The sequence below is a fragment of the Dermacentor albipictus genome, unplaced genomic scaffold, assembly GCF_038994185.2.
Source record: "Dermacentor albipictus isolate Rhodes 1998 colony unplaced genomic scaffold, USDA_Dalb.pri_finalv2 scaffold_226, whole genome shotgun sequence".
In the NCBI taxonomy this organism is placed as follows: Eukaryota; Metazoa; Arthropoda; class Arachnida; order Ixodida; family Ixodidae; genus Dermacentor; species Dermacentor albipictus.
Window position 1 is genome coordinate 24,793 of NW_027225780.1, and position 12,765 is coordinate 37,557.

The window sequence follows — 12,765 nt, forward strand, 5'->3', positions numbered from 1 at the left end:
TCACGTCGTTTGGTAGAAATCCACATGCGCGTTCTGCCAAAAGCACCATTTGCATGCATATCGTGTAGTTTTGCAGAAAACTGCATACTCGTCTACCAAAAGTGTCATATTCATGCTTAAAACGCGTTTTGGCACAAATCCATGTGCGGGTTCTAAAAAGAGCAGCATTGGCATGCTTTTCACGTCGTTTGTTAGAAATCCACACGCGCGTTCTGCCAAAAGCACCATTTGCATGCATATCGTGTGGTTTTGCAGAAAACTGCATCCTCGTCTACCAAAAGTGTCATATTCATGCTTAAAACGCGTTTTGGCACAAATCCATGTGCGGGTTCTAAAAAGAGCAGCATTGGCATGCTTTTCACGTCGTTTGGTAGAAATCCACACGCGCGTTCTGCCAAAAGCGTCATTTGCATGCATATCGTGTAGTTTTGCAGAAAACTGCATCCTCGTCTACCAAAAGTTGCGTATTCATGCTTAAAACGCGTTTTGGCACAAATCCATGTGCGGGTTCTAAAAAGAGCAGCATTGGCATGCTTTTCACGTCGTTTGGTAGAAATCCACACGCGCGTTCTGCCAAAAGCGTCATTTGCATGCATATCGTGTAGTTTTGCAGAAAACTGCATCCTCGTCTACCAAAAGTTGCGTATTCATGCTTAAAACGCGTTTTGGCACAAATCCATGTGCGGGTTCTAAAAAGAGCAGCATTGGCATGCTTTTCACGTCGTTTGGTAGAAATCCACACGCGCGTTCTGCCAAAAGCACCATTTGCATGCATATCGTGTGGTTTTGCAGAAAACTGCATACTCGTCTACCAAAAGTGTCATATTCATGCTTAAAACGCGTTTTGGCACAAATCCATGTGCGGGTTCTAAAAAGAGCAGCATTGGCATGCTTTTCACGTCGTTTGGTAGAAATCCACACGCGCGTTCTGCCAAAAGCACCATTTGCATGCATATCGTGTAGTTTTGCAGAAAACTGCATACTCGTCTACCAAAAGTGTTATATTCATGCTTAAAACGCGTTTTGGCACAAATCCATGTGCGGGTTCTAAAAAGAGCAGCATTGGCATGCTTTTCACGTCGTTTGGTAGAAATCCACACGCGCGTTCTGCCAAAAGCACTATTTGCATGCATATCGTGTGGTTTTGCAGAAAACTGCATCCTCGTCTACCAAAAGTGTCATATTCATGCTTAAAACGCGTTTTGGCACAAATCCATGTGCGGGTGCTAAAAAGAGCAGCATTGGCATGCTTTTCACGTCGTTTGGTAGAAATCCACACGCGCGTTCTGCCAAAAGCACCATGTGCATGCATATCGTGTAGTTTTGCAGAAAACTGCATACTCGTCTACCAAAAGTGTCATATTCATGCTTAAAACGCGTTTTGGCACAAATCCATGTGCGGGTTCGAAAAAGAGCAGCATTGGCATGCTTTTCACGTCGTTTGGTAGAAATCCACACGCGCGTTCTGCCAAAAGCACCATTTGCATGCATATCGTGTGGTTTTGCAGAAAACTGCATCCTCGTCTACCAAAAGTTGCATATTCATGCTTAAAACGCGTTTTGGCACAAATCCATGTGCGGGTGCTAAAAAGAGCAGCATTGGCATGCTTTTCACGTCGTTTGGTAGAAATCCACACGCGCGTTCTGCCAAAAGCACCATTTGCATGCATATCGTGTAGTTTTGCAGAAAACTGCATACTCGTCTACCAAAAGTGTCATATTCAAGCTTAAAACGCGTTTTGGCACAAATCCATGTGCGGGTTCTAAAAAGAGCAGCATTGGCATGCTTTTCACGTCGTTTGGTAGAAATCCACACGCGCGTTCTGCCAAAAGCGTCATTTGCATGCATATCGTGTAGTTTTGCAGAAAACTGCATCCTCGTCTACCAAAAGTGTCATATTCATGCTTAAAACGCGTTTTGGCGCAAATCCATGTGCGGGTTCTAAAAAGAGCAGCATTGGCATGCTTTTCACGTCGTTTGGTAGAAATCCACACGCGCGTTCTGCCAAAAGCACCATTTGCATGCATATCGTGTGGTTTTGCAGAAAACTGCATCCTCGTCTACCAAAAGTGTCATATTCATGCTTAAAACGCGTTTTGGCACAAATCCATGTGCGGGTTCTAAAAAGAGCAGCATTGGCATGCTTTTCACGTCGTTTGGTAGAAATCCACACGCGCGTTCTGCCAAAAGCACCATTTGCATGCATATCGTGTGGTTTTGCAGAAAACTGCATCCTCGTCTACCAAAAGTGTCATATTCATGCTTAAAACGCGTTTTGGCACAAATCCATGTTCGGATTCTAAAAAGAGCAGCATTGGCATGCTTTTCACGTCGTTTGGTAGAAATCCACACGCGCGTTCTGCCAAAAGCGTCATTTGCATGCATATGGTGTAGTTTTGCAGAAAACTGCATCCTCGTCTACCAAAAGTTGCGTATTCATGCTTAAAACGCGTTTTGGCACAAATCCATGTGCGGGTTCTAAAAAGAGCAGCATTGGCATGCTTTTCACGTCGTTTGGTAGAAATCCACACGCGCGTTCTGCCAAAAGCACCATTTGCATGCATATCGTGTGGTTTTGCAGAAAACTCCATCCTCGTCTACCAAAAGTGTCATATTCATGCTTAAAACGCGTTTTGGCACAAATCCATGTGCGGGTTCTAAAAAGAGCAGCATTGGCATGCTTTTCACGTCGTTTGGTAGAAATCCACACGCGCGTTCTGCCAAAAGCACCATTTGCATGCATATCGTGTAGTTTTGCAGAAAACTGCATACTCGTCTACCAAAAGTGTCATATTCATGCTTAAAACGCATTTTGGCACAAATCCATGTGCGGGTTCGAAAAAGAGCAGCACTGGCATGCTTTTCACGTCGTTTGGTAGAAATCCACACGCGCGTTCTGCCAAAAGCACCATTTGCATGCATATCGTGTGGTTTTGCAGAAAACTGCATCCTCGTCTACCAAAAGTTGTATATTCATGCTTAAAACGCGTTTTGGCACAAATCCATGTGCGGGTGCTCAAATGAGCAGCATCGGCATGCTTTTCACGTCGTTTGGTAGAAATCCACACGCGCGTTCTGCCAAAAGCACCATTTGCATGCATATCGTGTGGTTTTGCAGAAAACTGCATCCTCGTCTACCAAAAGTGTCATATTCATGCTTAAAACGCGTTTTGGCACAAATCCATGTGCGGGTTCTAAAAAGAGCAGCATTGGCATGCTTTTCACGTCGTTTGGTAGAAATCCACACGCGCGTTCTGCCAAAAGCACCATTTGCATGCATATCGTGTAGTTTTGCAGAAAACTGCATCCTCGTCTACCAAAAGTTGCGTATTCATGCTTAAAACGCGTTTTGGCACAAATCCATGTGCGGGTGCTAAAAAGAGCAGCATTGGCATGCTTTTCACGTCGTTTGGTAGAAATCCACACGCGCGTTCTGCCAAAAGCACCATTTGCATGCATATCGTGTAGTTTTGCAGAAAACTGCATACTCGTCTACCAAAAGTGTCATATTCATGCTTAAAACGCGTTTTGGCACAAATCCATGTGCGGGTTCTAAAAAGAGCAGCATTGGCATGCTTTTCACGTCGTTTGGTAGAAATCCACACGCGCGTTCTGCCAAAAGCACCATTTGCATGCATATCGTGTAGTTTTGCAGAAAACTGCATACTCGTCTACCAAAAGTGTCATATTCATGCTTAAAACGCGTTTTGGCACAAATCCATGTGCGGGTGCTAAAAAGAGCAGCATTGGCATGCTTTTCACGTCGTTTCGTAGAAATCCACACGCGCGTTCTGACAAAAGCACCATTTGCATGCATATCGTGTAGTTTTGCAGAAAACTGCATACTCGTCTACCAAAAGTGTCATATTCATGCTTAAAACGCGTTTTGGCACAAATCCATGTGCGGGTTCTAAAAAGAGCAGCATTGGCATGCTTTTCACGTCGTTTGGTAGAAATCCACACGCGCGTTCTGCCAAAAGCGTCATTTGCATGCATATCGTGTAGTTTTGCAGAAAACTGCATCCTCGTCTACCAAAAGTTGCGTATTCATGCTTAAAACGCGTTTTGGCACAAATCCATGTGCGGGTTCTAAAAAAAGCAGCATTGGCATGCTTTTCACGTCGTTTGGTAGAAATCCACACGCGCGTTCTGCCAAAAGCACCATTTGCATGCATATCGTGTGGTTTTGCAGAAAACTGCATCCTCGTCTACCAAAAGTGTCATATTCATGCTTAAAACGCGTTTTGGCACAAATCCATGTGCGGGTTCGAAAAAGAGCAGCATTGGCATGCTTTTCACGTCGTTTGGTAGAAATCCGCACGCGCGTTCTGCCAAAAGCACCATTTGCATGCATATCGTGTAGTTTTGCAGAAAACTGCATACTCGTCTACCAAAAGTGTCATATTCATGCTTAAAACGCGTTTTGGCACAAATCCATGTGCGGGTTCGAAAAAGAGCAGCATTGGCATGCTTTTCACGTCGTTTGGTAGAAATCCGCACGCGCGTTCTGCCAAAAGCACCATTTGCATGCATATCGTGTGGTTTTGCAGAAAACTGCATCCTCGTCTACCAAAAGTTGCATATTCATGCTTAAAACGCGTTTTGGCACAAATCCACGTGCGGGTGCTAAAATGAGCAGCATCGGCATGCTTTTCACGTCGTTTGGTAGAAATCCACACGCGCGTTCTGCCAAAAGCGTCATTTGCATGTATATCGTGTAGTTTTGCAGAAAACTGCATCCTCGTCTACCAAAAGTTGCGTATTCATGCTTAAAACGCGTTTTGGCACAAATCCATGTGCGGGTTCTAAAAAGAGCAGCATTGGCATGCTTTTCACGTCGTTTGGTAGAAATCCACACGCGCGTTCTGCCAAAAGCACCATTTGCATGCATATCGTGTAGTTTTGCAGAAAACTGCATACTCGTCTACCAAAAGTGTCATATTCATGCTTAAAACGCATTTTGGCACAAATCCATGTGCGGGTTCTAAAAAGAGCAGCATTGGCATGCTTTTCACGTCGTTTGGTAGAAATCCACACGCGCGTTCTGCCAAAAGCACCATTTGCATGCATATCGTGTAGTTTTGCAGAAAACTGCATACTCGTCTACCAAAAGTGTCATATTCATGCTTAAAACGCGTTTTGGCACAAATCCATGTGCGGGTGCTAAAAAGAGCAGCATTGCCATGCTTTTCACGTCGTTTGGTAGAAATCCACACGCGCGTTCTGCCAAAAGCACCATTTGCATGCATATCGTGTAGTTTTGCAGAAAACTGCATACTCCTCTACCAAAAGTGTCATATTCAAGCTTAAAACGCGTTTTGGCACAAATCCATGTGCGGGTTCTAAAAAGAGCAGCATTGGCATGCTTTTCACGTCGTTTGGTAGAAATCCACACGCGCGTTCTGCCAAAAGCGTCATTTGCATGCATATCGTGTAGTTTTGCAGAAAACTGCATCCTCGTCTACCAAAAGTGTCATATTCATGCTTAAAACGCGTTTTGGCGCAAATCCATGTGCGGGTTCTAAAAAGAGCAGCATTGGCATGCTTTTCACGTCGTTTGGTAGAAATCCACACGCGCGTTCTGCCAAAAGCACCATTTGCATGCATATCGTGTGGTTTTGCAGAAAACTGCATCCTCGTCTACCAAAAGTGTCATATTCATGCTTAAAACGCGTTTTGGCACAAATCCATGTGCGGGTTCTAAAAAGAGCAGCATTGGCATGCTTTTCACGTCGTTTGGTAGAAATCCACACGTGCGTTCTGCCAAAAGCACCATTTGCATGCATATCGTGTGGTTTTGCAGAAAACTGCATCCTCGTCTACCAAAAGTGTCATATTCATGCTTAAAACGCGTTTTGGCACAAATCCATGTGCGGGTTCTAAAAAGAGCAGCATTGGCATGCTTTTCACGTCGTTTGGTAGAAATCCACACGCGCGTTCTGCCAAAAGCGTCATTTGCATGCATATCGTGTAGTTTTGCAGAAAACTGCATCCTCGTCTACCAAAAGTTGCGTATGCATGCTTAAAACGCGTTTTGGCACAAATCCATGTGCGGGTTCTAAAAAGAGCAGCATTGGCATGCTTTTCACGTCGTTTGGTAGAAATCCACACGCGCGTTCTTCCAAAAGCACCATTTGCATGCATATCGTGTAGTTTTGCAGAAAACTGCATACTCGTCTACCAAAAGTGTCATATTCATGCTTAAAACGCGTTTTGGCACAAATCCATGTGCGGGTTCTAAAAAGAGCAGCATTGGCATGCTTTTCACGTCGTTTGGTAGAAATCCACACGCGCGTTCTGCCAAAAGCACTATTTGCATGCATATCGTGTGGTTTTGCAGAAAACTGCATCCTCGTCTACCAAAAGTGTCATATTCATGCTTAAAACGCGTTTTGGCACAAATCCATGTGCGGGTGCTAAAAAGAGCAGCATTGGCATGCTTTTCACGTCGTTTGGTAGAAATCCACACGCGCGTTCTGCCAAAAGCACCATTTGCATGCATATCGTGTAGTTTTGCAGAAAACTGCATACTCGTCTACCAAAAGTGTCATATTCATGCTTAAAACGCGTTTTGGCACAAATCCGTGTGCGGGTTCTAAAAAGAGCAGCATTGACATGCTTTTCACGTCGTTTGGTAGAAATCCACAAGCGCGTTCTGCGAAAAGCATCATTTGCATGCATATCGTGTGGTTTTGCAGAAAACTGCATCCTCGTATACCAAAAGTGTCATATTCATGCTTAAAACGCGTTTTGGCACAAATCCGTGTGCGGGTGCTAAAATGAGCAGCATCGGCATGCTTTTCACGTCGTTTGGTAGAAATCCACACGCGCGTTCTGCCAAAAGCGTCATTTGCATGCATATCGTGTGGTTTTGCAGAAAACTGCATCCTCGTCTACCAAAAGTTGCGTATTCATGCTTAAAACGCGTTTTGGCACAAATCCATGTGCGGGTGCTAAAAAGAGCAGCATGCTTTTCACGTCGTTTGGTAGAAATACACACGCGCGTTCTGCCAAAAGCACCATTTGCATGCATATCGTGTAGTTTTGCAGAAAACTGCATCCTCGTCTACCAAAAGTTGCATATTCATGCTTAAAACGCGTTTTGGCACAAATCCATGTGCGGGTGCTAAAATGAGCAGCATCGGCATGCTTTTCACGTCGTTTGGTAGAAATCCACACGCGCGTTCTGCCAAAAGCGTCATTTGCATGCATATCGTGTAGTTTTGCAGAAAACTGCATACTCGTCTACCAAAAGTGTCATATTCATGCTTAAAACGCGTTTTGGCACAAATCCATGTGCGGGTTCTAAAAAGAGCAGCATTGGCATGCTTTTCACGTCGTTTGGTAGAAATCCACACGCGCGTTCTGCCAAAAGCACCATTTGCATGCATATCGTGTGGTTTTGCAGAAAACTGCATCCTCGTCTACCAAAAGTGTCATATTCATGCTTAAAACGCATTTTGGCACAAATCCATGTGCGGGTTCTAAAAAGAGCAGCATTGGCATGCTTTTCACGTCGTTTGGTAGAAATCCACACGCGCGTTCTGCCAAAAGCACCATTTGCATGCATATCGTGTGGTTTTGCAGAAAACTGCATCCTCGTCTACCAAAAGTGTCCTTTCATGCTTAAAACGCATTTTGGCACATATCCATGTGCGGGTTCTAAAAAGAGCAGCATTGGCATGCTTTTCACGTCGTTTGGTAGAAATCCACACGCGCGTTCTGCCAAAAGCACCATTTGCATGCATATCGTGTGGTTTTGCAGAAAACTGCATCCTCGTCTACCAAAAGTGTGATATTCATGCTTAAAACGCGTTTCGGCACAAATCCCTGTGCGGGTTCTAAAAAGAGCAGCATTGGCATGCTTTTCACGTCGTTTGGTAGAAATCCACACGCGCATTCTGCCAAAAGCACCATTTGCATGCATATCGTGTGGTTTTGCAGAAAACTGCATCCTCGTATACCAAAAGTGTCATATTCATGCTTAAAACGCGTTTTGGCACAAATCCATGTGCGGGTGCTAAAATGAGCAGCATCGGCATGCTTTTCACGTCGTTTGGTAGAAATCCACACGCGCGTTCTGCCAAAAGCGTCATTTGCATGCATATCGTGTGGTTTTGCAGAAAACTGCATCCTCGTCTACCAAAAGTTGCGTATTCATGCTTAAAACGCGTTTTGGCACAAATCCATGTGCGGGTGCTAAAAAGAGCAGCATTGGCATGCTTTTCACGTCGTTTGGTAGAAATCCACACGCGCGTTCTGCCAAAAGCACCATTTGCATGCATATCGTGTAGTTTTGCAGAAAACTGCATACTCGTCTACCAAAAGTGTCATATTCATGCTTAAAACGCGTTTTGGCACAAATCCATGTGCGGGTTCTAAAAAGAGCAGCATTGGCATGCTTTTCACGTCGTTTGGTAGAAATCCACACGCGCGTTCTGCCAAAAGCACCATTTGCATGCATATCGTGTAGTTTTGCAGAAAACTGCATACTCGTCTACCAAAAGTGTCATATTCATGCTTAAAACGCGTTTTGGCACAAATCCATGTGCGGGTTCGAAAAAGAGCAGCATTGGCATGCTTTTCACGTCGTTTGGTAGAAATCCACACGCGCGTTCTGCAAAAAGCACCATTTGCATGCATATCGTGTGGTTTTGCAGAAAACTGCATCCTCGTCTACCAAAAGTTGCATATCCATGCTTAAAACGCGTTTTGGCAAAAATCCAAGTGCGGGTTCTAAAAAGAGCAGCATTGGCATGCTTTTCACGTCGTTTGGTAGAAATCCACACGCGCGTTCTGCCAAAAGCACCATTTGCATGCATATCGTGTAGTTTTGCAGAAAACTGCATACTCGTCTACCAAAAGTGTCATATCCTCGTGAGACCCAGCGTACAATTTATTGCACACTCGGTCTCAGCGGCAAGGCCCTGCTGCAAGTGCGGTAAACGCAAAGTCCTCCTGTGCAATGTATTGCACATACATGTGCTGCCATCTAGCCAAGAATGAGGGAAGTCAATTGCGCGGAGCGCTTGCTGGACCAGTTTGAAAATGGCGTCCATCCCGACCAAGACGTTTTATTCGACGCGCCCAAGTAAGCTGCCCCTATTTATTTACCACCTTGCTAAATGTTTTGAATTTTGCAATGAAGAGGTTCAGAAATGTACAGGGATCATTTTGTGTATGGTTTCTCTTGAGGCAAGCGCGTATTTCGTCCGTGGTGACGGTGAATTTTTTTGTGTGCATTGTATTGCACATTGGGACTGACCTACAACACGTGGGGCTGTTTTCAGTCTGTTCACCGTAGGTGCTTTTCTGCGCGGGTGGACGTTATGTTGATGTTACATTTTACTCAAAAAGTTATTTCCAGTTGATATGTAAGCAATGTTTGTAATTTCGGCTTTCTTTGACCCGTGCCAGGGTTGAGTCTGAGCAAGGCAGAAGCGATTTTGGAGGCCATTGCCTCCCAGGACAACTCGGATCTCGACTTGTCTGATGATGAGTTGAACGAAACATCTATACAAGCACCACAACCTGATGTTTCCTCTTCAGGTGAGTTTCCTAATACAAGCCTTTATGATATTAATAGAAGATGCGGGACTTCAGTCTAATTTTCTTTTCTTCTTTTAAGACGACTCGGACGAGCAAGATTCCGACAGTGAGCCATCAACAAGTATGGGGAAATTCCCTCCTTGGAGGCATGCTCCATTTGTGTCATCACTGCCTGATGTTCCGGATGCGCCAGATACTGAGCCAGATTCTAGAACCAATTGGAATGCTCTGGACTATTTCAAGCAATATTTTTCAGAAGAGTTTTACCGAAACATGCATGAAATGACTGAGGTGGGCTATCATCAAAGAAAAGGGACTGTGCTGAATAGCAACGCTGCCGAAATGAAAAATTTCATAGGGGCGACGTTTATGATGAGTTGCTTGGGATACCCACAGATACGACTTTATTGGGCTAGGCAAACACGAGTTGCTGCTATTGCTGATGTTCTGACTCGTGACCGCTTCTTCTTGTTGCGAAAAAACATAAAAGTTGTCAATGACTTGGAAATCAGTGACGAGAAGAAGAAAGCCGACCGGCTGTGGAGATTGAGACCGTTCATTGAAATGATAAGGACGGCTTGCCTCCAGCTGCCAAGAAGCCCGTCAGCAAGCATAGACGAGCAAATTATACCATTTACAGGCAGAACGACACTGAAGCAATACGTCCCTGGTAAACCTCATCCAACAGGACTGAAGAATTTTGTGCTCTCCAGCCCAAGTGGAATGGTTCTGGACTTCGAAATATATCAGGGAAAGTCTGCACTCGCAGCGAACAGATCTGAGCTGGGTGTAGGTGCTTGTGCTGTGCTTCGGTTGTCACAGTCCATGCCAGCAGGCAGTTCTTTATTTTTTGACCGCTACTTCACTAGTGCACCGCTGCTTCGGCACCTCTCGAGCCAAGGCCTGCGTGGAACTGGCACAATAATGAAGAATCGCCTACCAAAGGATTGCAAGCTACCTGATGACAAAGCTTTGGTTAAGAAAGGCCGGGGATCTTTTTGCCAAACCGTGAATGTGGCTGATGGCATTTGCCTCGTTAAGTGGGTCGACAACAAGACCATTACATTCGCTTCTTCACACATTGGTGAGGAGCCAGTAGGAGAATGCAAAAGATGGTGCAAAAAGGAGAGAGTCTATAAGGATGTACCTCGGCCGGCTATCGTCGAAGAGTACAATAAGAACATGGGAGGCGTTGACCTCTGTGATAGAATGGTGAGCCTCTACCCAAGCAAGGCAAGGACAACGCGCTGGACTGTTCGTGCTCTTTCTTTTCTTGCGGACGTGGCCGTAGTTAATGCATGGTTGCAGTACAAAGAAGACTGTCAACTCCTGCGAATTGCAAGCAAGAACACGCTTAGTCTGCTCGACTTCAAGCTTGTAATTGCTCATCACTTGCTGAGAGCGGAATCGGATGTGGGCGAAGACGATGATGAGCCGCCACCGAAGCGCCCTGCCAGTAAAACAACACCGCTGCCTCCCGCCTCTTTCCGGACAGCCGGGGCAACACACATGCCCGAACTTTCATTACAAAAGTCCGCATCGAGATGCCGTAACCCCTTGTGTAGTGAACGCACGAAGTTTCGTTGCACTCGCTGTGACATTTTTCTTTGTATTACTTCTTCAAGAAACTGTTTTAAACAGTTTCATAGCTAGGAGCAACACTGCAGGGCGCAAGAAAAGCCTTCCATGCTCATTACCCATATTCTCCCATCATATTGTTTTTTTCATCCACTGAATCCCAATGTGCAATATATTGCACATGCTTTGGTAAGCGAACCAAAAATCGTACATCAATAAAACTTTTTTATCGTGATAAGATAGCCTCAGTGGTCTAATGAATGCATTTTCGTGATCAACATGTAAAAATTCGTCCCTCGGGTCTCACGAGGATATTCATGCTTAAAACGCATTTTGGCACAAATCCATGTGCGGGTGCTAAAAAGAGCAGCATTGGCATGCTTTTCACGTCGTTTGGTAGAAATCCACACGCGCGTTCTGACAAAAGCACCATTTGCATGCATATCGTGTAGTTTTGCAGAAAACTGCATACTCGTCTACCAAAAGTGTCATATTCATGCTTAAAACGCGTTTTGGCACAAATCCATGTGCGGGTTCTAAAAAGAGCAGCATTGGCATGCTTTTCACGTCGTTTGGTAGAAATCCACACGCGCGTTCTGCCAAAAGCGTCATTTGCATGCATATCGTGTAGTTTTGCAGAAAACTGCATCCTCGTCTACCAAAAGTTGCGTATTCATGCTTAAAACGCGTTTTGGCACAAATCCATGTGCGGGTGCTAAAAAGAGCAGCATTGGCATGCTTTTCACGTCGTTTGGTAGAAATCCACACGCGCGTTCTGCCAAAAGCACCATTTGCATGCATATCGTGTAGTTTTGCAGAAAACTGCATACTCGTCTACCAAAAGTGTCATATTCATGCTTAAAACGCGTTTTGGCACAAATCCATGTGCGGGTTCTAAAAAGAGCAGCATTGGCATGCTTTTCACGTCGTTTGGTAGAAATCCACACGCGCGTTCTGCCAAAAGCACCATTTGCATGCATATCGTGTAGTTTTGCAGTAAACTGCATACTCGTCTACCAAAAGTGTCATATTCATGCTTAAAACGCGTTTTGGCACAAATCCATGTGCGGGTGCTAAAAAGAGCAGCATTGGCATGCTTTTCACGTCGTTTCGTAGAAATCCACACGCGCGTTCTGACAAAAGCACCATTTGCATGCATATCGTGTAGTTTTGCAGAAAACTGCATACTCGTCTACCAAAAGTGTCATATTCATGCTTAAAACGCGTTTTGGCACAAATCCATGTGCGGGTTCTAAAAAGAGCAGCATTGGCATGCTTTTCACGTCGTTTGGTAGAAATCCACACGCGCGTTCTGCCAAAAGCGTCATTTGCATGCATATCGTGTAGTTTTGCAGAAAACTGCATCCTCGTCTACCAAAAGTTGCGTATTCATGCTTAAAACGCGTTTTGGCACAAATCCATGTGCGGGTTCTAAAAAAAGCAGCATTGGCATGCTTTTCACGTCGTTTGGTAGAAATCCACACGCGCGTTCTGCCAAAAGCACCATTTGCATGCATATCGTGTGGTTTTGCAGAAAACTGCATCCTCGTCTACCAAAAGTGTCATATTCATGCTTAAAACGCGTTTTGGCACAAATCCATGTGCGGGTTCGAAAAAGAGCAGCATTGGCATGCTTT

At 44.8% G+C, this 12,765-nt stretch overlaps 1 protein-coding gene across 1 annotated transcript; it reads left to right on the top strand.

Moving 5' to 3' along the window:
* The first annotated feature begins 9,049 nt into the window (after positions 1–9,049).
* Positions 9,050–11,437, top strand: LOC139053807 (piggyBac transposable element-derived protein 3-like). Its single transcript, XM_070530547.1, has 3 exons — positions 9,050–9,092; positions 9,419–9,550; positions 9,630–11,437. The coding sequence occupies exons 1-3, from the start codon at positions 9,050–9,052 to the stop codon at positions 11,201–11,203; spliced, it is 1,749 nt and encodes a 582-aa protein (XP_070386648.1). The 3' UTR covers positions 11,204–11,437.
* Positions 11,438–12,765: the final 1,328 nt, after the last annotated feature.

Bases quoted from the DNA above. Each gene is read 5' to 3' on its own strand.
- LOC139053807 (XM_070530547.1), top strand. From the start codon at position 9,050: ATGGCGTCCATCCCGACCAAGACGTTTTATTCGACGCGCCCAA. The intron at 9,093-9,418 runs GTAAGCTGCCCC...GACCCGTGCCAG, and splicing joins GTTTTATTCGACGCGCCCAA to GGTTGAGTCTGAGCAAGGCA. The intron at 9,551-9,629 runs GTGAGTTTCCTA...TCTTCTTTTAAG, and splicing joins ACCTGATGTTTCCTCTTCAG to ACGACTCGGACGAGCAAGAT.